Source organism: Sphaerodactylus townsendi, linkage group LG09 (genome assembly GCF_021028975.2).
Source record: "Sphaerodactylus townsendi isolate TG3544 linkage group LG09, MPM_Stown_v2.3, whole genome shotgun sequence".
NCBI lineage: Eukaryota > Metazoa > Chordata > Lepidosauria > Squamata > Sphaerodactylidae > Sphaerodactylus > Sphaerodactylus townsendi.
In genome coordinates this window covers 13141525-13166851 of record NC_059433.1, presented here as the reverse complement: position 1 = coordinate 13166851, position 25327 = coordinate 13141525, and the positions used below count along the sequence as shown (strand labels likewise).

General features: G+C 45.7%; 1 protein-coding gene across 2 annotated transcripts in view; it reads right to left on the bottom strand.

Moving 5' to 3' along the window:
• Positions 1 to 21762: 21762 nt before the first annotated feature.
• Positions 21763 to 25327, bottom strand: part of LOC125439157 (cadherin-6) — a 59997-nt gene continuing 56432 nt past the window's right edge. The window contains exon 9 of one of the 2 annotated variants that reach the window (XM_048508082.1): positions 21763 to 23441. In XM_048508082.1, coding sequence (XP_048364039.1) covers positions 22951 to 23441 — 491 coding nt within the window. In that variant the 3' untranslated portion in view covers positions 21763 to 22950. The remainder of the gene's footprint in view (positions 23442 to 25327) is intronic. The other variant, XM_048508084.1, reaches the window with a different exon arrangement.

Genomic DNA, 25327 nt, shown 5'->3' with positions numbered 1-25327 from the left:
GGTGCCGCTAGCCTTAAAAATGCGCCCCCTGCAGGCCGGAACGTGAAAAAACACTTTAAACATTTAAAAAGCACAAAACGACCCTAAAATGTTGGCGCCCCCCCACGTGACCAAATGGGGGGCGCCCGGGGACATAGGGTACCCCCTGTCCCTAGGCAGGAACGCCACTGGCCATGCTCATCGGCAGCAGCAACCACAAGGGGCCCTCTTGCTCCATGAAAGCGGCCGGGATGCAGCTGCCAGGCAGGAGGAAGGAGAGAGCAGGTCAGTTGGGGTGGGGGAAAGAGGATGGAGGGGAGGGGCTGTGGCATCTCTGTTCTGGCCAAAAGTGCCTCCCATGCCCTCCTAGTGTGCCCTCCTCGCCTCCCTCCCTGTAGCCCAGTTGTTAGGGTCCCCTTTGGCGGGGTCACCTAAGTCTCTCTGCATCAGCGTTCTCCATCTGTAGAATGGATCAATGTTAGGGTTGGGGGTCACCGCAACATTGTTACCGCGCTGCCTGGTAACTTTTAATAACTCCGAACTGACCAGCTCTTGTCAGCGCAGGGGAACAGAAACGGGACCCAACACAGCGAATGTAATGAAATAAAGAAGGTTTTATTGAGATGCCGACCTACGTGTTGGCACCTCCACACCACGGCAACTGCAGCCGCCTAGCAGCTTTACAGCAACTTAAATACACTTTCTCCCGCCCGGGAGTCCGGGGGAACACAGGACAGCCTACAACCATTCATTTACAGATACATGGGAACCAATTAGAGTCCAGAGGGCTGTCCCTTCTTGAATTTCGCGGCCGAAGCCGGGCGAGGCGATAATGTAAGCACAGGTGGGAAAAACACAAAAGAGTCCTTTGGGTGCTTGGGGCCAGGAAACGAAACCTAACGATGACGGCACCCTCATCAGCCTGCTGGTGGGATTAGGCAGATTGAGGCGCTTCTTCCGGGGTCCCTTTTGTCAACGTCCATCCATGGTTTTAGCAAATGAAAGGGACGTGCCCAGGTGGAGCAGGGGTGGATTCCTGCCTTGAGCAAAGGAGGTTCCATGCAGACACAAATACAAAAGATAGCTATAATTCCTATCTTCTACCTAATACAGTGTGTTCCTACCTAACTTACACAGAAATAAAACATAGTTCCATCTTTATTTAAAAGCAAGTTCAGAAATGGAATAAAATCACTTCTGACTCCGCTATCAACATGAGGAACTGCATTAAAGGGTCGCGGCATTAGGAAGGTTGAGAACCACTGCTGTAGCTGCTCCCCCCAGTCTGCATCCTTTGCTGGATCTCTCCTCCCGTCCCACCAGCAACTGTGGAGAGGGGGTGGCAGCAGCAACCACGGAGGGGAGGGCGCTCGCCAGCAGCAGCAACCTCTCTGGGCGGCGGGGGGGGGGGGGCAGAAAAATCAGGTTTTTCCACTGAGCACCATTTTCTGCCTGTTTGCCTCTGGTTCCAAGGACTGGAGAGGGGGGGTCTGCTGAACAACCGCTGGGGGGCAGATTTCTTCAGCCTGATACTTTTTGTTGGAGGACGTTCCGTCTTCCTTCTCCTAACGTGGCTCAGGTTACGTGACCACTGCACTGCAGTAAAGATTTATCTCCAAGCGAGCCACGGGAGATTGTCAAGGGCTCCAGAATGTGACGAGACTATTCAGTCCGTCATTCCCATTCACGTCTAGCTAACGAGGCTGCATTTGTTGATATTTGCTTTAATGGGGCCTCTGCTACCCCCCGAACCTATTCCAGCCTCCTCATTATTCTTCGCTCTGTGCCCATGCTTAGCCTAAACTTTTTCTTCTCCGACTTCAAAGCCCTTGCTCCTAGGTGCTCTCTCCTTGGAGTCTGAATGATTTTCCTCCTTTCCTTTCTAATTTTATCTCGAAGATGTTTCTCAGCTATGATCGTCTCTCCGCTGACTCTTTCCTCTTTTTTTTTTAACATTACAAAACTTTTTAGTACTCCGGCTTTTCTCCTGTGATCCATTATTTCTTCCTGTGCATAATATGCACAGGCCTCGTATCCCAGGACTCTAACCACAGCTTTCTATTACATTTTTGACACGGTAACTTTTCTAGCCAGCTGTTGCTTTTAGCCCAAACGCCTTCTTTTCCTTTTTCGCCATCAAGTTGCAGCTAATGTTACCGCTGTTTGTCAGGTAACAATAAGTGATTTCAGCTCAGCAACGTAATGAGGCGCAGGGAGGTTCTTTATTGGCAAGTGATTTCTTGGTACAGCTCATCAAAAAAAGGCCTTCACATGGCTGTGCATCAGCCCCTTTATACATTTCCCCAGTAACCCAGAAAGAGGGTGTAGGGCAGTCCGACCCGCATAGTGCAAAAACCAGGAAGGGGGCAGTCTCCTTCCATCTAATACAGAGAAAATATCCTAGAACACCAAAGGGAGAAAATCCCTTTGCACATGCTGATGAGATCAAATCCCAGAAGAAAAGCTTGCACCTTCTTGCCTGAGGTGGTCCCTTGGGAGTGTTAGACACAGACAAGTTTAAATGAGCCAATGAATTCTTGGATCCTGAAAGTAAGGATGTGAACAGTCCAATGAGCTTCTGGATCCTGAGAGTAAAACTTCAAACAGTCCAATAGCAAAACAGGGTGACATCCTTTGTTAGTCAAAAGGCCCTTTTGTTGGTGAAGATGGGATTACCTGGGTGTTGGTCCAAACTGAATTCCAGGACTAACTTCCTTGTCCCTTAATATCAACCTTTCTGGCCACTGCTTTGGCCATCAGACACAAATTTCAAAAATAATATTTCTAAACTCAAACGTTAGGGAAACCTTAAAGGATTAACACATGTACTTATACTTATGGGCAAGACTTTACAGATACTTATTGGCATGGCTTTCTTAAATCTAACAATAACAAAACCTTAAACTAACTGAAGAACCTACCTAAACTAACATCCTAAACTGCAGGCACATCATAAATTCAACTTAAAAGGGGCTTTTATTACATCCTAGAAAGGCATAAATAAGAGGGAAATCGTATAGCATTGGCACAAACATACACATACATTCTTTGTGAACCTTATGGAGGCTTCCGAACCACACAAGTCTCCGCATCCAGGCATGGAGCCAGTGTAGCCAGGCAACCTGACTTCAGGAAAATATTTTGTTTATTTTCCTGGCAGTAACACTAACATGGCAAACCCTGTAGGATTTTCAAGGCAAGAGATGTTTGCAGGTAGTTTGCCATGGCCTACCTCCACATCACAACCCTGGTATTCCTTGGAGGCAAAGGTGTAGTGGAAGGAAATTGTGCCTGATTTTGCCCCCCCCCCCACGGGCACCACCCCTCCCCCCGCCACGCCGACCTGGCTCAGATGAACCTAGTTGGCGTGGGGGAAGCGCAAAATCGCCTCCCACACAGCACACCCCTCGCCGATGCGGCTCAGATGAGAACTCAGCATGGGGGAGAAGAGGTAGAAAAGGTGTGTGGGGTGATTTTGCACCCCCCATGGGAACTATCCCCTCCTCCACCACGCTGACAGACAAGCTGAGTTGGCGCAGGGGAGGCATAGGGGGCACAAAATCACCCCCACATGGCACACTTCTCCTTCCCCGTGCTGACCTGGTAGCTGTGTTGGCCCAGGGGAGGAGGCATGTGGGGGTGATTTTGCACCCCCACATGACAGGATGGTGTGTGCCTGGGGACATGTGACCCCACATGTCCCTGTGGGTGCTTTGCCCCTGCTTGGAGGTCTCCCATCCAAATAAGAACATAAGAACGTAAGAACAAGCCAGCTGGATCAGACCAGAGTCCATCTAGTCCAGCACTCACAGTGGCCCACCAGGTGCCTTTGGGAGCTCACGTGCAGGAGGTGAAAGCAATGGCCTTCTGCTGCTGCTGCTGCTCCTGAGTACTTGGTCTGCTAAGGCCTTTGCAATCTCAGATCAAGGAGGATCAGGATTGGTAGCCATAGATCGACTTCTCCTCCATCAATCTGTCCAAGCCCCTTTTAAAGCTATCCAGGTTAGTGGCCATCACCACCTCCTGTGGCAGCATATTCCAAACACCAATCACACGTTGCGTGAAGAAGTGTTTCCTTTTATTAGTCCTAATTCTTCCCCCCAGCATTTTCAATGAATGCCCCCTGGTTCTAGTATTGTGAGAAAGAGAGAGAAATTTCTCTCTGTCAACATTTTCTACCCCATGCATAATTTTATAGACTTTAATCATATCCCCCTTCAGACGCCTCCTCTCCAAACTAAAGAGTCCCAAACGCTGCAGCCTCTCCTCATAAGGAAGGTCCCTCAATCATCCTCGTTGCCCTTCTCTGCACTTTTTCTATCTCTTCGATATCCTTTTTGAGATGCTGGCGACCAGAACTGGACACAGTACTCCAAGCGTGGTCGCACCACGGCTTTATATAAGGGCATGACAATCTTTGCATACTTGCCAACTCAATGCTGAAAGTGCGTGAATGACTCAAGGTCACTCAGCAAGTTTCCGTGGCAAAATGGGGATTCAGATCTGGTTTTCCGGTATCCTATTTCAACACCTTAACCACTACAATACCCTCACAGGTTATATAGCGTCCCTCGCCCATTATATTTGCTGTGTGGAATAGACCCATGTCCTTCTAAAAAGTAAAAAAGAACCACACATCTGGTGCAGATATATGATGTTCTGGCTTTTCTTGCTGCCTTCAACTTTTCCTAGTATTTTTGTCTTTTTCAGTGATTCTTGTTTTCTAATAATATGACCACAGTACAATAACCTCATTTTAGCTTCTAAGAAGAGTTTATGCTTGATTTGATCTAGAACCTACTGATTTGACTTTTTGGTAGTCCACGGTATCCATAAAACATTCCTCCAACACCACATTTCAAAGAGATGAACTTTTTTTCCTCTAAGCTTTCATTATTGTTCGGCCTTTACACCCACACATAGAGCCAGCATGGAGTAGTGGTTAGAGCAGGTGGACTGTAATCTGGAGAACCGGGTTGACTCTTCCATATGAGCAGCAGACACTTACCTGGTAAACCAGATTTGTTTTCCCACTCCTGCATATGAAGCCTGCTGGGTGACCTTGAGCCAGTCACAGTTCTCTCAGAACTCTGAACTCCAACTACCTCACAAGGTGTCTGTTGTGGGGAGAGAAAGGGAAAATGAGTTTGTAAGCTGCCTTGAGTCTCCTTACAGGAGAGAAAGGTGGGGTATAAATTAAGGTGACCAGATTTTCACCTTTTAAAAGCAGGACGCGCGCTGCCGAGGGAAGCGCATTTCAGATCAGTCTGGCGCCTCGTTTCCTTCCTGGTGACAGGGCAGGAAAAGGGGAGCGCCCCAGAAGGCAGTGCGACAGCTTTCCAAAAATCGGGACAATTAAAAAACCCCGCAGGACGCGGGACAAATTGGTTAAAAGCAGGACTGTCCCGCCAAAAGCAGGATGTCTGGTCACACTAGTATAAATCCAACCTCTTCTTTTTAATAAGGGATTCTATGGCATGAATTGTACTCATTACAAGCTGGAAAAATTCATATTGCAAAGAAAATAAATGCAAACACTGGCAGCATCATGAATATCGGTTGGGGGCCCATTGTTGCTTTTTTTGCTTCTGTTTCTCATGCATCTTCAAAGCCATGATTTGGCAACTCTACGCAACAATAAAAGAAAATGACAGGCCGGTACAGCTGCTTTTCTTTATCAGTGTCTGTGGATCCAACAGAACATTGTACTTAGTTATATTGATTTGCCTCCGGGAGCTCTTTCTGCCATATAAATCTTGTAAGAAATCTTTAAAGATTTGGCTGCAGAAGACCACTATTCCTTTCTCGGGAAAGAGGACCGGCCAGCTTCTCCCCCACCCCATTGGTGTCTCAGCTAAGATTGTCTTCTTAAAAGCATTCTTGGAATGTGCAGTTTTTTTGTAGTATTCTGAATAGAAAAATAACAGCCCAGGTTGATTTTGCTTAACCTCCTGAGCACTCAAGAGTTGGGCGTTCAGTTTTTATGCTATAATACAAAGCGTTGCTCGGAGTCTTTTCTCTTTCTTCAAAGATATGAATAACAAGCATCCTCAATTCTCTTCTGCTTCAGAGAGGCCGAACGGGGAAAAGGGTCTTGATCGTTTTTGAGAGAAGGAAAAATCCTGCATTGTAGAAACATTTTAAGTGCTGCTGAGGCTGAAACTCAGGTTGCCAACCTCCAGGTAGTATCTGAGATCTCCCAGAATTACGCATCTCCAGACTACAGAGAGCAGTTCTCCTTTTGAAAAGGGCTACTTTTCAAGGCAGTGCGGCAGCCTTCCAAAAATCGGGACACTTGAAAAAACCCGTGGGACGTGGGACAAATTGTTTTAAGGTGGGACTGTCCCGCCAAAAGCGGGACGTCTGGTCAGCCTAGCCAAGAGAGGGCAGGACTCGGGGGCGGCTCAGGGTGGTACCATGGTGGCAGGCCATCTCCTGGATTCCTGGGACAGCCTGTGCCACGATGCCCACCACTGAGCCCCGCCCCCAGCCTCCCTGCTGGCCAGCTCCTGCCCTCGCCAGGACCTGGGGAGGGCAGAAGCTGGCTTGCAGGGAGGCTGGGGGAAAGTGCTTGGCAGCGCCCATTAGTGATGTGCCACTGACAATGGCTGTACTGAGGGGAAGTAGGTGAGTCTGATGGGGAAAGATAGTGGGATCCAGCCTACTAAACACAGTAATGTTTTCCTTTTCTCCAGATTTTTTTTAAAAGGGAAAACTTTCTTGGGAGGGTAAGAATTTAAGCTGAGGAGAAGTGGAGAATCTAAGCTGAGGAGAAGAGGTCCCCATTGGCCCCCAGCAGGGGATTGGGGGTAGGGGAGAGTTGCCAGGTTGGGACCTTGGGGGGGGGTACAATTCCATAGACTCCACCCTCCCAAGCATCAGTGTTCTCCAAGAGAACTGATCTCTGTAGTCTGCAGATGATCTGTAATTCTGGGGGATCCAAAGGGCTCCCCCAAAGGTTGGCAACCCTCTCCATTTGGGTGAGGGACCATTTTATGCTTGCTTGTGGCTCCTTGCACAACCAAGGTGCCTTTCTCCTGGCAAGATAAAGAAATGGTGCCTCTCCCTTTCCCCACGGAAGCAGAAAGCATTTTGAGCGGGAAACAAAATGGTCAGAAAGGAAAGATTGATTTGCCTCATCTCTGGGGAGTCCGTCTGTTTAAATGTCCCCCCTTCCAAAGGATTCTTCCAGTTCTACCAACACTGGCCAAGTTCTACTAATTTTAAAGATTCCTTGTTTTCAGTCTTGAGTTCTTAGAATAAGTATTTCACAGTGTCAGGGTTTGAAACAAACTGTCTCAGTTTGACCCAGGAACCTCGGGCCTTCTTAACACGGATGCATTTTGACGTTGCCAGCACTCTTAGGGACAGAATGTCAGCACAGTGTCAGCCTGCAGAGAGGTTCCCCGTGGTAGAAAACAAAAATTTTGGAACTTGACTTCTTAAGAGAACACAGCCAAATGTATGGAGAGGTGTAGTCAGCAGGAGGCAGTGCGGTGGATTTCGCACAGCATATGTCTAATGGGTTGCAATCAGTATAAAGGAACCTGTTTTCCTTTTTCCCTCTCACAGGTGTGTCCTTCACCTGTTCAGGTAGCAATTGGAACCCGTGGAAACAATCTGGGTTGCTTTCCCACCTTCATACGGAGACGCTTCTGTTTAGGAAGCAAAGTTTCCTACAACACTTGCATAGCTGTGCAGGCACACAGACATGAATCCCTGCAGCCCTGCCAATTGTCCCACAAGTTGATCTTCTGTGCATGTGCAAAACGCAAAAGAAAAGAAAAAAGGACCTACCTGCAACAGCTGGGCAATAATGAACATGTTACTGTAGATCAGAGGTGGGATCCAGCAGGTTCTCACCAGTTCCCAAGAGTGATGACAACACACAAGAATCTAGTGTGTTGTCATCACTGAATGTTCCCAAATGCTTAGCAGACTCAATCCCAATTCAGTGGCTTAATATTCCAGCTCTCATGATGCTTGTTTTTTTTAATTTTTTTTACTAGCCAATTTTAATTTCCATTGTATAATTTATATATATGCCATTAAAGGTTTCATCATCATCATCAGTTCCCGAGAGTGGGTTACTGATTATTTGAGTGTGCCGAGAGAGGGTTACTAATAGGGTCTGCTTTTCCATTAGAAATTCCATTAGGTCCAAAAATCATAAAGTCCTATTGTTTCCTATGTGGCTGGTTAGCGAAGGTAGAAAACGGGATAATTCTCCCTGTTGGACTGTTTTAAAAAACATGTTTTAGAAATATGGTAAAGTTCCCTTCTGTTTTAAAGAAAAAAAAGTATCCTTCTTTTGATTTCTAGAAACAAAATTCAAGTATTTGAAAGTATTAAGCATTTGGACTAGGCAGTCAATTAGAGTGGAGAAGTAGTCGCTTTCTGTTGGCAGTAGACGATAGGACTTGCTATAATGAGTTTAAATTATGGACAGAAAGATACCAGCTGGAAATTAGGAACTTTTTTTACAGTAAGAGTTTTTTACAGTAACAGATAAATTATTAATGCCCTCTCACTTCGAATGCCTGCTAAGCACGCCTCTCTCGCTGCGGCTCCAGCACTCCAGCCCCCCCACTGACACTACGCCACTGTTTGAATACCCACCACCATGGGAACCTGTTACTAAAAATTTTGGATCCCACCACTGCTGTAGATCTATATGGCAGTCATACTTGCTGCCATGGGGAGAGAATGTGCTTGGGGGACTTTTTCCATCCATGGAGTCTCATGCGAGGAAATGGCTCTGTTTGTTGCGGTCTGTGGAGAAGACAATTGTAAAAAGCACAAGAGCTCTACGAGAAAAACAAACTGACAATTTTATGTACCGTGTTTCCCCGAATATAAGACAGTGTCTTATATTAATTTTTGCTCCCAAAGATGTGCTATGTCTTATTTTCAGGGGATGTCTTATTTTTCCTGTGTTCTGTTTGTCGGGCATGCTTCCAAACAAAAACTTTGCTATGTCTTACTTTCGGGGGATGCCTTATATTTCGCACTTCAGCAAAACCTCTACTATGTCTTATTTTTCGGGGACGTCTTATATTAGGGGAAACAGGGTAGCTGTTACGGGGAACTCTTCATGTGTGAGCTGCTTTTATAGCTCATGCAGTGCAAGTTTCCTAAATCTGGACATCCCTGCACTCTATTATAGTACCTTGCTTCATTGTCTGAAAGGTTTCTAACCGAGGGATCTTTTGTTTATTTTTTAATGAAGTTCAGATTTAAGGGGATGTTTCCTCAACTTCAAGGTGATTTCCAGTATGCTTAAAACCGTCTTGTTAGCCTGTTTCTGATCTATGCAGGATTGATTAAAAAAAAAAACCCCGAAAACAAGGGAATAGGAGGAATACGAGGAAGGTTACGACATGTAACGAAGAATCAGGATTCTCTGTGTAGGGTTGCATGTATCGAGCATCTGTGAATAGAGATGCAAGACAGACATTCCGCACCTACTGTATAATTAATGCTGGGAATCTGGGGATTTGGATTTTTCTTCTCGCCGAAACTGTGCTCATTATCCGCTGCACAGGTAGAAATGCAACATGTGCCTGATATCATTACATCTCCTTACATTTCTACCCCTCAAGCCGCTGTTAAAAATCACAGTCTCTGTGTGAAATGTGGGGCTCTGTCTCGACTGGAAAAGCAGGTCTATAGGGGGAAAAAATAACGACCCCCCACCCCCACCCCCTTGCAACTCAACAGAGCTTCTGTCAGCTTTTGTGCTGCCCCCGCTGCTGTGCCTTTATTGTATCACTTAGCAGATGAAGCTTTTTGCGGTATGGAGACAAACGCTGCCACCTGCTGATTTCTGCCATTTGAGCCACTGCAACAGGCGCAGCAGCGGGAAGAGGCTGAAAAGTTGGCAAACCTCCTTTCACTGGCTCCCGACAGCCAAAGGTCTTAGCAATTTTTTAGTGGATGGTTATTCTTCCTTTCTTAAATGGTGAAGGTCACTAGTAAAAAAAATGTGGCATAAAGAAGATTGTGTTAAGGGATGCAGTAAAAACAAAATCTTGAATTGTGTCCTAAGAGATAGCTCTTACCCATTGACGCTCCAAGAGCGATCGAGCGAGCAAGCGAATGAGCGAGGGAGAGAGAGGGGAGAGAGAGAGAATATGGTCTTGTTGAAATAGATGCTTGGAAAATGCAATTGGAAAACAGATGAATGAATGAATATTAAACAGCTGAGCTGAGTTGTGCCAATAGGGATACAATCAAAATTGGGCACTAAGTGTTGTTTTTACCAAAGTAAGTTGTCTCAGATGGATTTCATAGTTCAAGAGATCAGTTCCAGACATATGTATTTTTTTCCAGGCAATTCACATCAGAGGTCTTCATTGTGCTGTCAACTATATCACTTTCTGTTGTTGTGACTGACAGTCCTGGTGAGTAAGGTGAGGTGAGTAAATATTTATCACAGAGCCCCAGGACTGGCAGAGTATGGTTACCTATTGCCAGGGAGGGGCTAGCTCAGCAGGATTCCCAATTACAGCATTTTACTTTCCCCCAATGAGTGAATGCTGAAGGAGTTCAATGTTCATACAGAGAAATTGGGTAGGCAGGTGCAGCAAATTTGTCCTGGTGACATCAGTTCCTGGGTGGAAGGAGGGGGCAGGTTTTGACTTTCGTACAGTGATTTTGTTAACTGCAGCCCACTGCAGCAGTAGCGTAGGACGTTAAGAGCTCGTGTATCTAATCTGGAGGAACCGGGTTTGATTCCCAGCTCTGCCGCCTGAGGTGTGGAGGCTTATCTGGGGAATTCAGATTAGCCTGTACACTCCCACACACGCCAGCTGGGTGACCTTGGGCTAGTCACAGCTATTCAGAGCTCTCTCAGCCCCACCTACCTCACAGGGTGTTTGTTGTGAGGGGGGAAGGGCAAGGAGATTGTAAGCCCCTTTGAGTCTCCTGCAGGAGAGAAAAGGGGGATATAAATCCAAACTCCTCCTCCTCCTTCTCCCTCCTCCACTTCCCTCAGCACTTCTCCCTCCTCCTCCCTCCCTCCTCCCTCCCTCCTCCCTCCTCTCTTCTTCTTCTTCTTCTTCTTCTTCTTCTTCTTCTTCTTCTTCTTCTTCTTCTTCTTCTTCTTCTTCTTCTTCTTCTTCTTCTTCCTCCTCCTCCTCCTCCTCCTCTTGCTCCTGCTCCTCCTGCTCCTCCTGCTCCTGCTCCTTCTTCCTCTTCCTCTTCCTCTTCCTCCTCCTCCTGCTCCTCCTGCTCCTGCTCCTGCTCCTGCTCCTTCTTCCTCTTCCTCTTCCTCTTCCTCTTCCTCTTCCTCTTCCTCTTCCTCTTCCTCTTCCTCCTCCTCCTCCTCCTCCTCCTCCTCCCTCCCTCCTCCTCCTCCTCCCTCCCTCCTCTCCCTCTTCCTCCTCCTCCTCCCTTCTTCTTCTTCTTCTTCTTCTTCTTCTTCTTCTTCTTCTTCTTCTTCTTCTTCTTCTTCTTCTTCTTCTTCTTCTTCTTCTTCTTCTTCTTCTTCTTCTTCTTCTTCTTCTCCCAGAGAACTTGGTTTGAGACCGTGGCACTTTCCACACAAATCCCTTAAAATGTTTCATAAACATTTTCACACACACACACACACACACACACACACACACACACACACACACACACACACACACACACACACACACACACACACACACACACACACACACACACACACACACACACACACACACACATCCGCTTTACATCTCTGTATGCTGCACTCATGCTCTTGGAACAAGTCCTGGCCGCCATGATATGATTTTTCATTGGTTGTTGTTTTGTGTTGGATCGATGCTTCAATGATTCAAAACCTCATGCTGCATTCTACACTCCTTGCATACTCGATGCTTCAGAGATTGCCCCCCCCCCCCCAATAAAAGGACACACAGAAATGCTGCAAACAGGCGAGATGGAACTGAGTGAGCGCAGGACTTGGCACCGAGGATGACATTCAGGGAAACAGATGCGTGGGAAACATAGTCAATGGATTGCACAGAAACTGAAGACGTTTTCAAAACATTTTAGCCAGACAATTGTCTTAAAAGGGGATTAATTTAGAATGTTTTGAGGCTGGAAATAAAACATTTTGGGGTAAAAACAATGTGGGACTCCATGAAGGATTTTTTTTTAATTTCAAAACATTTTGTCTCGAAATGTTTTAAAAGATTTGTGTGGAAAGGGGCAGTGAGAATCAGCCTTGCTGCAGTCTTACTTGAGTTTAATGGTTACTATTGACTAAGAACATAAGAGCTAGCCTGTTGGATCAGATCAGTGTCCATCTAGTCCAGCACTCTGCTACTCGCAGTGGCCCTCCAGGTGCCTTTGGGAGCTCACGTGCAGGAGGTGAAAGCAATGGCCTTCTGCGGCTGTTGCTCCCGAGCACCTGGTCTGCTAAGGCCTTTGCAATCTGAGATCAAGGCGGATCAAGATTGGTAGCCATAGATCGACTTCTCCTCCATAAATCTGTCCAAGCACTGGTGAATGCTGGAAGAATGTGGCAAAGGCAGAGAGGCCAGGAATGGGATCCTAGTAAGATTTACATTCTCCCCAGGAATCCATTCATAGGGAATGTAGAGGTAAGAGATCCAGGATGGGATTCAGCTACTGAACAATCTGCTGAACATAGTACTTCTATAGTAATTTAAAACTACTGTCTCCATATTCGTCACCTTGCGCCTGGATCTAAATCTTCACCTTTTCTAGTCTCAAACTAATTATGCCATTAAAGGTTATTATTATATCATTATAGTCTCAAACTGAATAAAACAGGTGAGAAGCTAAGACCAGTAAAATCCGAAATGCAGAGTAATGCTGTGAATGAACATAACGGATTGCATTGCAGTGTCTTAAACAAAAGAACAGAATGGTGAGATTTGTGTTGGTCTTCTTGTAGCAGCTTTTGTGGACCATTCTTGAGTTCGTGAAAGGGCTGCTTCAGTCCTTTTATTTGATGAAGGGAGCTTTGAGGTCAGAGGCGGAGTGAGGGGAAACCGTGCCCAAGGCGCGCGTGCACCCTTTGCCCCTGCTACGGTGGCGCCCGCCCGCCCACCCACCCACCACGCCCCCTCCACATCCCGGCCACACCTCTGCCACTGCTCTGCCTGGGGCATCCCCCCCCGCCCTGTTGGCGCTGCTATGCCACTGTTTGAGGTTATATTCCAAAAACCTTGTTGGTCTCTAAGAGCCCCATCCAGAGGGGGTAGCGAATTTGCCTGTGGGAGCAGCATGCAGCAGCACTGGTGGATTTGCCCTGGTGGAGGGGCAATATTTCCGGCATGTGGCCGCCGCTGCCCCAGCACTGGAATGCGGCCCAGCATTCTGCCGCTGTCACAGCAGGGGCGGGCCAAGGGAATGGCCTCCCATCCTTTGGTGGTGTTATGCCAGTGGGCCACAGTTAGGACTTAAGCTGGCCTTTTGGCTGGTATAAGTGCATTGAAGCCCATAGAGGCTCCTTAGTGGAGGGACGGCTGTTTGACTTTTCCACCCTCCCCGTGCCACGGGGAAGCCTCCTTGGGGGGCAGCAGCCGGGGGTGGCTGTGGCACTGTGGCCAGGGCTCCACCTTGTGGATGGGGCTGTACGATGCTATTGGACTCAAATTTGTGTGTTCTTGAGTTCAACTTCCTGCAGGTCTGGACCAAGGTCCTAAATGGCCTTGTGGCTATTTGCATATTATTAAAATTCAGCTCTTCCACCTACCTGTTATGAAGTACAGGTTGAATCTGTTTGTCCTGTATTTTGTTTTATTGATATGCCTAATTAAGGTCATTTGAAGTTGAATCTGTTAGCAACCTGTATGTGTGTCACCTACGAAGAAAAAAGTCCCATAACTGTTACAGTTAATAAAGAACTTATTTGAATTAATCAGTTATAAGGGTAAAAAAATTATAGGATTATGTCAAATTTCTCACATTCTACCTATCCATGTAACGATTGGCCCCTTCCGCAAGATTGTAGACAGAGTTGACTCTTTAGATCAAATTTAATCCCACTCCGCAGTCCTCCCGCATTAAGACGAAGCCTGCTGACTCTCGGTGGTTCGATCTCGACTCAACTCACCCCCCTCGCCTTTGAATTTCTGAGCTCGACTGGGGGGTCGAGTCAACTGGCGGACTCAGGTTGCGCTCAAGCCGAAGCCGGCGGAGTGTGGAATCTCCGTCAACTCGACTCTGCCATCTAGCCAATCACAGCTCAGTATTTCGCCCATGCGAAATTTATTTTGCTGACCCCAGAAGGGGAGACTCGTGGCGGCGGCGAAAAGCTTTGGGCATGCGCAGAATGGGGGACTCAGCAACCAATCGGAATGCAGCACAGGGAGGTGGTCCCGCCCTCTGAGCTCGGCTCTGGAGACACGAGTCAGCTGCTGTGTGGAGGAACGGGAGGACTCGAGCTGAGGTACGATTCTGCCGACACGAGTCGAACCTGAGTCGCCTCATGTGTCCGGAAGGGTCCATTGAGTGGGGTCTGATACAGCTCACTCCTTCAGCTCCCACGGGTGAAAGTTTTACAGACTAGAGCACACTGCAAAATGAAGCAAAGAGTTTGGAGCAATTCAAATGAGAAATTTAAGCCATATCTGTGAGGGAAGGATTCAACCTGTTCTTAAGAACTCAGGCTAATTTGACTTGGATGAAAACTGGTTTATATCAGTTCGGTGATGAAAACAGAGGGGTGTTACTTTAACAAAGTCCTGGAGACATTGGGTAATTCCACGCAGGCCAAATATAATGGTTCAGGGGTGTGAAAAAGGCGTTATGGAGAAATTCCCCACAGAACTCGCTCCCCAAATGCCTCTAACCTGGTTTATTTTGCTGACCCCAGGTTAAATGAAAGTCGCAGAATTAGCGACTTTCCTCCTTTAACCCAGGTTTCACACACTTCCTACTTGCCTGTGGGCACTACGGCAAGCAGAAAATGTTCTGTTTTCCCCACCCTTCCACCCACTATTACGCTGGATTCTGCAGGCAGCCGCCATTAGAGTGGATTCTCTAGGTGGCTGCCATTTTGTGCTGGTATGTTTGTGAGGGGAATTCTTGGGGGGGGGGGAGTTCTCAGATGCGCCTTTCACACAATGCACAAAGCGTTTCCTGTGTGAAACATCCTGCACCTTGTCGCCTGGCTCCCAGCAATCCCGAATGCTCCCTGCACCCGCCATGCGAACAGCGAGACAGGCAACATGGGTTCATTTAACCCATTTGGGTTGCCTGTGCAGAGGGGACCATTGAGGGTTAGTGTGAAAGTGAGTCTGCTGTTTCTTGAGTTTTATTTATTTATTTATTTATTTATTTATTTATTTATTTATTTATTTATTTATTTATTTATTTATTTATTTATTTATTTATTTATTTATTTATTTATTTATTTATTTATTTATTTATCTATCATATTTATATACCACCCTCCCCCAAAGGCTCAGGGCGGTGTCCATCAGTCATAAAAACAAATTAAAACATATAATAATACATAAAATACTAAAACTTGCAGATGGCTTCAACCCCTCCCTCCCCCCTTTGTGTACCCACGGAGGCCAGATGTCCTTTATGGCGAAGTTGACATCATCCCGGCTGGCCAAATGCCTGGCGGAACAGGTCTGTTTTACAGGCCCTGCGAAAACTCTGTAAGTCCCGCAGGGCCCTGATCTCACTCGGAAACCTGTTCCACCAGGTAGGGGCCAGAGCCGTAAAAGCCCTGGCCCTTGTAGAGGCCAGCCGGATCGCCTTGGGGCCAGGGATCACCAGTAAGTCTGCCTCCGATGAGCGGAGGGGCCTAGAAGGGCGATATAGGGAAAGACGGTCCCTCAGATAAGCAGGGTCAAGGCCGCAAATGGCTTTAAAGGTCAGTACCAAAACTTTAAACATGACCCGGTACTCGATTGGCAGCCAGTGTAGTTGGTATAGGACCGGCGTAATCCGGTCCCTAGATGCTGCCCCGGAAAGGAGCCTGGCTGCTGCATTTTGCACGGGTTTCAGTTTCCGGATCATGGCTAAAGGTAAGCCTGTGTAGAGCGAGTTACAGTAGCGTAATCTAGAGGTGACCGTGGCATGGATCACAGTTTCAAGTAGGGATCTACTTAAGTTTGCCAAAACTTGGTTATGTTGGATATTTTTATGTTGGATATTTATGTTGGATATTTTTCTTTGCATTTCCCCCCCACAAGAGTTGACGTATCCTAAGAGCACCTCCTGTGATTTTTTTGTTACTCAGCTGGCTCCACACACACTTGAAAAAGAGGCATCCAGTTTTAATTAATCTTTCAGTATCTTGTCAGTTGCTGTCCCCGTCTCTTCCTTCTTTAACATTCACCTCATATATAATTTTTATTTTAAAAAAATCAGGTTAGAAAAAAACCCAGTTTATTTAGTAATATCATATAAATAACTTGTTACAAAAATTGATTTTCAAAAAAGGTAAATTCACTTTGTGTGTGTGTACATGTGAGAAATTACCGCTTGAATTGTATGCTAGTTTCAATCTTTACATTTCAAACAAACAAAGAAGGGAAAGTAAGCCATTACATTGAACAAGAAATAGAACAGGAAAGTAGGTTTAAGGAAGGGCTATCATAGCAAATAAATAATTCAGCTATGTAGGAATAAGGAAATAGTTCCAGCAGCCCTGATTTGCAGTTTGATTCCTCTGGATTCCCCCAAATGCTTTGATGAGGCTGGAGTTGCGATTTATAAACACTTATTTTAGAATTTAGTAATCATGGTCACTCAACTTCAACAGGTAACCTTCCAGTTTTTGTGTAATAAAAAAAATTCAGTGGGCTTTCTTTTCTGCAGCACCAATTCAACACAGGAAGGAAAGGCGAGCGGAAAGATCTCAGTAGCTGAGAGACTGTAGGATAACATTCCTACCCATTTGTAGCTTAACTTCTAGAAAACAGAAGCCGGGTCTCTAGTTTGTCCGCAAATACCCTCCACCACATCTCAAAGCCATCCTCCATAGTCCATAACGTGGATATCAGGGTGTGTGCGTGGATAAGCGCATTCTTCAGTCCCTTACATCTATTTGTATGTTCCAGGATTGATAATTGATGGCAATTGGATGCCAGTGGTGATCCCTGGTATAAATTAAATTCTATGTCCCTTGTTGGAGCTACTTCATACCATGGAAATCACATGGGTAGCAATATCACATCTTAACAAGGACACGGCTAGTCTAAAAGCTAACGTTTCTCTGTGCCGATTCCATGGATCTTCCATCTTTCCCTCTCCGAAACGAGCACGGGATTGTGATTGAAAATAGCTACATATACAGAACACCTCTGCTACTTAATCTTGCCAGATGGTGGCAACGGCCTTAATTTATGCTCAGGCATATTTATTTAATTAAAAGAAATCAATACAGAAAAAGGCATTTATTTTAAAGGGCTCTAAAACCGCAAATCACAATAGGCATTTGCCAAATTGACTGAGCTCCAATGGTTTGTGGTTAAGATGCACGTAGAATGTATAATAAGGCAACGAAAACAGAAAGAATATAAATTCTAAGAGGAAGAGAGTCACAAAATAGAGTAATACAGAGTGGTTTAGAAGTGTCTTTTTTTCTTTTTTTTAGTTTTCTCCGTGTCAAAATAGTTTTGTGTTTGCCATGGGTTTTTTCCTCCCCATTTTAAATGTCTTTACCTGAATACCTAATAAGTCTATACATTTTTAATAAACACTAACCTAATAGATCTTAGAAAACTAAAAGCTTATAGAAACTGTCTCCGGATGTATATACATCAATAGTGCAGTCCTGTAGGAAATTCCAAGTGCCCAGGGGTGGAGAAAGGGTTCTGGCTGTATATTCTTTAAAAATTCAGTTTTACAGAAGCAAGAAAGTTACTTTTGCAACCTTAAAAACAAGTACAAAATGGGAAAGTACCTTTCCAGCCTCTCTTAGGAGCACAAAACAAATGCACAGATTCTAGCTTAGATTCAAACTCAGTGGCATTTTCTGATTTTTCTGCCAATGCTTAGGTTGTCAGCTGTTCAGGGAACAAAATTCCAGGCAACTATTAGTACCTGCTCAGGTGAAAGACAAAGGAGAAGAGGCCAGTAAAGAAGTTGGCAACTCTGTGTTGAGACTTTTAAAAGTAAGGTTACAATGCATTTTCCATTACTCTCCCCCAAATGCTTCTGATGTTAACACAAGAGCATCTCTGACTTCAGCTCTTGGGCTTCAAGGAGAAGCTTGGATCCAGCCACCTTTCCTTGCCAGTGGAAAAGGAAGGACCCACCCCAAAAGGCTGTGCTGGGAATCATGCAATCGTGGACAAAAACCATAGGGGGCAGGGGCTGTAGTGATGAGGAGAACTTTGTGAGACAAAACCTTGGCTGGATTCAACCTAGAGTTTCTTATTTACAATCAATGTTGGATGAGATCTTCTGACTGTTAGGTATTGGTGTGTTGAAGATTATCTCAGCCGCTTCCCAATTAAACTGCTGATGCTGGAAATACAAGGACCCAGCAATATCAAGATAACGTGTTCTGTTCACTCATAATATTGATACCATCTAGCGCAGTGATGGCGAACCTTTTCGAGACTGAGTGCCCAAATTGCAACCCAAAACCCACTTATTTATCGCAAAGTGCCAACTCAGCAATTTAACCTGAATACTGAGGTTTTTGTTTAGAAAAAATTATTGGCTCCGAGGCATGTGTTACTCAGGAGTAAGCTTGGTGGTAGTCGGTGGCTTTGCTTTGAAGCAACCGTGCACCTCTTCCAACAGGTGAATCACGACCCTAGGAGGGTTTACTCAGAAGCAAGCCCCATTGCCAGCAACCGAGCTTACTCTCAGGTAAAGGATTGTGCTGTAGTTCTTCGCATGAAAATCAGTGGGGTTTAACAGCGCTTAACAGGGTTACCTACACTGCTTCCCCAAAACTAGGCCTTAGGTTTAATGCTAATAATGGAGCCCCGTGGCCCAGGCCAGCCTAGATGTGTGTGTGTGTGGGAGGGGGGGCAATTTCCCCCCACATGATGAACTCTGTTTGCGAGTGCCCACAGAGAGGGCTCTGAGTGCCACCTCTGGCACCGGTGCCATAGGTTCGCCACCACTGATCTAGCGCATTTCTCTCTTGTCAAAAGTCTCCCAGCTGATATCAGCATCACATGTAATATGAAGCACCATTTTTTCTTTTCGTCCCTCTTCGTGGTTACACAAACCTCGCCGTGCCTACTTTGCTATTTCCCGATTGTTTATTATTAGCAGCTGTATTTCATCAACACCTTTCCCTGTGCCCTGCCTTTGCAACATAAAGACACGTTTTGAGATCCTGGCTGCCACTGAGTGAGTGAGGCTGTCACAGAAAAGATTCCAAAAGGAGAGACTTGCCTTGTCTATAGTGTGGTCACATTTTAAGAATCAGGGGCTTGTGATGATCTGGGGTGGAGGACAATCCCCACAAATAAGGGAGCTCTTTTTAAACGATGGGCCGATAGCAATCCTACTATTTTTCCAATTTTAATATGCATGAACCAACACTTCTATACCGACTCATGAGGATTTAGCTGTTTTCCAAAAGGTAACACCTAAGCATAGATACTTAGAAGAAAGCGCTGTTGGTTTTGACAGAATCCAGAAACGCTTAGGATTCTGCCTTCCACAGTTCTTAATGAAGACAGCAGACTTGGTTGAATGAATGGACCCAATGAATGACTGGACCCAATAAATGAATGAATTGATTTAATTCATTCTTAGTTGGCCAGACAAGGGTCAGCTGCAGTCACTGAAACTAGAAGGCTGACGTCCCTGATTGTACATGACCACCGCCTGGTCGACCAGTGAGAGCGTGCAAATACCCTCCATCTTTTAACACAATTTGAGTTCAGCATTCGATTGATCAATTTAAACTTTCTTCCATGTTGCCATTACGCAAATGGGTCCTCCACTCCCAATTGAAGCCTCACGCTTCAAATAACATTTCTTTTTACAGGACCTCTGCTTTTAGTTGGAACATAAGAACAAGCCAGCTGGATCAGACCAGAGTCCATCTAGTCCAGCTCTCTGCTACTCGCAGTGGCACACCAGATGCCTTTGGGAGCTCACATGCAGGAGGTGAAAGCAATGGCCTTCTGCGGCTGTTGCTCCCGAGCACCTGGTTGCTCCCTTATTTGTTAAGGCATTTGCAATCTCAGATCAAAGAGGATCAAGATTGGTAGCCATAGATCGACTTCTCCATAAATCTGTCCAAGCCCCTTTTAAAGCTATCCAGGTTAGTGGCCATCTTTACATTGTGGTGTGCATACAGTATAACAAACCTGCCCATACGTCAAACAGACATAAACTGATGGCAAAGAATCCTATCTATGAAAAATCCACACTCGAAAATTGCCAACATAAGGGGGAAAAAAACCCTTCAGGTGATTAATGAATAATGACTCAGCCTCGTGACAGCATCAGATTCATTTTTCATTCAGTTTGGCATCTTAATTTTGATGCTGGTATGTTAAATAGCTTTTGTAGTATTTACGTTCAAGCTGTGGGTGGCTTACTGTCATTTTATTGACAAGACGAAACACTTTGTCAATAAAATGCAAAGTTCTCGCTTGAATAGCCCGCTACTTAGTGTCACTAAGCTTGGTAATAAATATATGTATATATATCTGTACTTAAAAGCATCAAAGTGTCACAGAATTAGTGTTGCTAATCCTCGCTAAATCAACTTAAGCTATCAAAGTGAATTTGCTGTATCAGGAGAAAAGAACAATCAGTGCTTGTTGAGGCAATCCACTCAATGTCTAAGCCTCTCTGGCTTATTTGGCACAGCGCGGTTTAAGGCACGCCAACGTCTACGGCCTGCAGAATCTCAAGAGAGTGTTGAGTGGGCAACACCCCGGCCAACTGCTCTTGACTTGACTGTGCGAATGCACTCCAATGCCATTTGCCAACGGGCTGATGAAAAAGCACGCAGCAGTTCATACATGTAGGATGCATGACAAAGCCTCACTAGGGGGCTTTCCGCACTACAGAAGGGAGCTAAGGCCGACTCGGTTCCCTTCAGTGGGGGGCGATTCCAGGCTGTCCGCACAGCAACTTACTTGGCCCCCTGGAACCGAGCTAAGTGGGCGGGATCATCTTGGTGCCTGTTTCGCTCCTCGATCGTGATTGGACCTTGTGTTACCATGGGAAACAGGAGCGTTCTTTTTTAAACAGTTTTTACAGTTTACAGTTTACAGTTACATGCCCACCACAACTCTCCTGTTCTGCACATGCCACAAAAGCGGCTCGTGATTGGTTGAACGGATGAGGTGTCGTTTCGATGCGTCCGCACTTCGGAGCTTCAAAGCGGTATCGACCTTGTTCCAGCGGAAAGGTGCAGTTCATAACTGCGACAGGGATGTCACAGTTCTGAGGGGGGTGGGGAAACTGAGACAAAACAATGTTGAGCTCAGTTGCAGTGCGGATACACTGAGGTGAACCGAGATAGAAACCAGTACAACTCTGTCAGTGCGGAAAGCTTTCCAAACCACATGGCTGACTCTTGCTTTCCAGTTTTAATGTACAATGTGCCTGTCTGCAGAGACTGCAGAATACCTGTTGGCCAGGTTATCATCCTTGCCCCTTGCTGTATTTCATAGCTAACCTGCACAAAGAGGGACCGCTCAGCTGTGAACATGCTTGGAACTGTTTCCATACCTACCTCTAACACACAAGTGTCAAACTTTTGGCCCTCCAGATGTTATGGACTACAGTTCCCATCATCCCCTGCCAGCACAATCCTGGCAGGGGGTGATGGGAACTGTAGTCCATAACATCTGGAGGGCCGCAAGTTTGACACCTATGGTCTAACACATATCCACGAATCCAATCTGGATCGGTCACTTTTGCTCTTCCCGGCTTCCTTATTTATCTTGTCAGTATTTATTTTATTTAAGTTACTATCAAAATGCTCTGGCTGCCTTCTAGCTTCCTCCCTCAAATACCCAGGAAATACAGACCTCCATTGTCAAATTCACCTCAGTAATGCAGGACTTGGGCACTTTGCTTCTCAGTAGAAGAAGGCAATAGCAGAGACTAGGCAGACAAACCAGGCCATGAGAGAATAATGTACTAGGGTTGTCTATGCCGTCGAGCTTCAGGCGGGATGTTAATACAAAGACAGAGCTTGTTTGCATCTATGGACCACTGAGTATTCACTGCAATGTTGCACATAGCGTTTATGATGTTCTTGGGCGTGAATCTGTTTCTCTCTTTATTTGTTCCCTGGAAGTCAACACCTTAGAAGTTCTAGTGTTTGCGGGGCATTGCTCCAATTACATATAGAAAACCCTTTAGGAACATCCTTCATACACATGCTTTTTCCTTCCTCCTCCTCCTGATTGTCTACCACTAGTGCGATCCAATGCTTTGAAGAAGCAGCCAACTCAAGATTCACACGAGTTTCCGAGTGGCTACTGGACCATTTTAACTCTTCAGAAGCCTCGTTTCTGATTGGCTGGTAGTGGCTTTAGAACGAGGGACGCCCGCCTCGCTCTTTTTACTAGAATCGTTAAGCTAAGCCCTGGCACTTCCTTTACAATAGGATGTTACAATACACAACTACAGAAAATATGTCTGAGCTAAATAACTAAAATACAGTAGGATTATTTAGTGAACTATACCAGTAGGATAATCCAATTTACAAGATAAGCAGAACATGTTAAAACTACTATTCCATTTCTGTTTCTGTTGTCCCTCAATTCTCTTGCTGACGCGCCTGTTCCGACTGCCTACGTAAACGGGATACTAAAAAATAAAAGACACCCCTCCCCATTCTTCTTCTTCTTCTTCTTCTCCTTCTTCTCCTCATGGAAGCGCCACGTTCTGTGCGGGGGTAGGAAAAGAAATGGCACCGGGTCCACAAAAGACTGCAGTCACGGAAACGATTCCAATGGGTAGAACAGAGAACCCTTTCAAAGAATTGTGAATACGTAGAAAGAAATAGCAATGTCACACATTTCAATGCTGTGTCTTGGAAATGGGAAAAAAGGCAACCTATTAAGAGTCTTTATCACTGTCTGCTCCACCATACATATCGGCCAGCTTTTTAAACCGAGGTCCCCAGTCACTGAGGTAATCGTAGTCCTGATCTCCATCCGTTGTCACTGACTCCAAAGAGCTGAGGGACTCTGCCACAGAGCCACTGCCTTCGTACGCATATGTTGCTAGTGAGTCATAAGGGGGTGCTGTGGGGTCTGTGTCATTGTCCTTTAACCTTTGGCTAATGAAATCTCTGACATCAGTGTTATCTCGCACCACTGGAGTCCGGCGTGGCACAAAAAGAGTTTCCGGCACAATGTCTCGGCGCAATTTATTGTCTTCTATGGCTTCGGGGTTGCGTAGAGTGCCGATATCAAATGCCTGGGTGTCTTCCTCTCCGCCACCTTCGTCGTTGTAGCTGACAATATTGTCTCGGATGTCTTCCTTGGAAATGATCAAAGGCTCTTTCTTCCGCTGTCGCCTCAGCGCCGCAAACAACACCACTGTAACTGAAAAGGAGGGGGGAGATGAAGCAAAATGGGGGAAGGGGTTGGGAGTTAATCCGGCACCCAATTAGGACACTCACAACAACACAATAAAACCTGCCCTTCTTGAACCTCATCTTTTTGATGAAGCCCAGCCAAACGGCACTCTCCAATTGTAGCCCGTCCTAGCAAAATCACCACGTGAATTTAAAGTAGGATAAGTATTACTTGGAAAAAGGGATTTCAAGCAAAAAGGAAGACAAAGCACAGGTCTTTTAAAATCTTCTTTTTTAAAAAAAACAACAACAACAACTTCGTGCTGCACAGTAGCTATCATTTTGAAACCGCAAATGTAGTTTCAAGGCCGACAAAAAAGAAAAAAAAGAAAGAAACCAGTCTGGCAAAATGATGGTGTTCTAAAGTGTATGAGTGCTAAACTCCTGAAATGCTTTGGAATTTGTTCTAAGGAGGGTCTTTGGCACTTTCAAGATGAGAGGGTGTGCTACCGGTATTATAAACGGGAGAAACCTTCTCTTCCTTCTCTTTTAAAGAATGTGGAGCCTGTAATTCTAAAGTTAATTTGCCCTATATTTCTCAGTATTCTGAGTGCTGCAAAAATGACTTGGCACTCAGGAAACTATTGATTAGGAATTACGCTTGTGATTTCCAAAGGATAAAAAAAGTATCAGCAGCTATTACTTTGGATAGCGGCACCCACTTTCCTTGTGGGCCTCATTTCATGCTCGTAACAATCCCGCGAGGTAAGTTAGGCGAGAAACAGTGATTGGTCCGAGGTCACCCAGTGAACGGCATGGCAGAGCCAAGATCTGAAAGGAGTCCCCCCCAGCCCAGTCTGATATGCTCAGTATGCCTCATAGTCTGGACCGATATGCCTGGACAGCCAATTGCATGAAGCATAAAACATTACATTATAAACAGGAGGGGGGAGACATTGCCAGAGTTTTGGGGACACTGTTCAGTTATATTAGATAGTGGATAGAACCCAATTGTGATTTCATTTCCAGCTAATTGCAGAATGGTAATATCAGCAGGGCAACCAATCCACATAGGGATAGTCCTATAGTCGATCCCTAATTTGATACCCACAAGTAGTAGAGTTGTGAAAAACTGTGTCGTGGGATGGGACACACGTAGGAGATGGAACATTGAGGAAAGGGGGTTTGACTCTTTCCCATCCTGTTTCCCAGATGGATTCCTGGGAATCCATATATACGCAGCAGCTTCACACCCTAGTAAGGAAAAAAATAATTTTGCCTTCATTCCCCCCCCTACGTGGGTTTATAGCAGCTAAACTGTACATCGGGGGACTCTGATCATGGTTTTCTAATGTCATGTTTGGCTCTCAAGTTGTTCTGGGCATTTCTTCTCAACTCATCTTTAAGCTTTGAACATGGAAAAATAATGCTGGGCTGTGCTCAGAAGCAACATATGGATTGGGGTGCTGTGTGGTTTCTGGGCTGTATGGCCGTGTTGTAGCAGCATTCTCTCCTGACATTTCGCCTGCATCTGTGGCTGGCATCTTCAGAGGATCTGATAGTTGGAAAGGAAAGCAAGTGGAGTATATATACCTGTGAGTGAAGGTCAATAGGTCTGAAGGTCAATAGGTCAATAGGCATCTGAATAGGAGTGGCCTGGCAACTGAGTAACAATGAAGTGTAGCATGTAAGTAACAATGGAGATAGCAAGGTCAATAGGTGAGGCATCTGAATAGAAGTAGTCTAGCCTTTGTTCCCTTTGATTGTCTATAGCAGGGGTCTTCAAACTATGGCCCTCCAGATGTTCATAGACTACAATTCCCATGAGCCCTACCACTTGGCCATGCTGGCAGGGACTGATGGGAATTGTAGTCCATGAACATCTGGAGGGCCATAGTTTGAAGACCCCTGGTC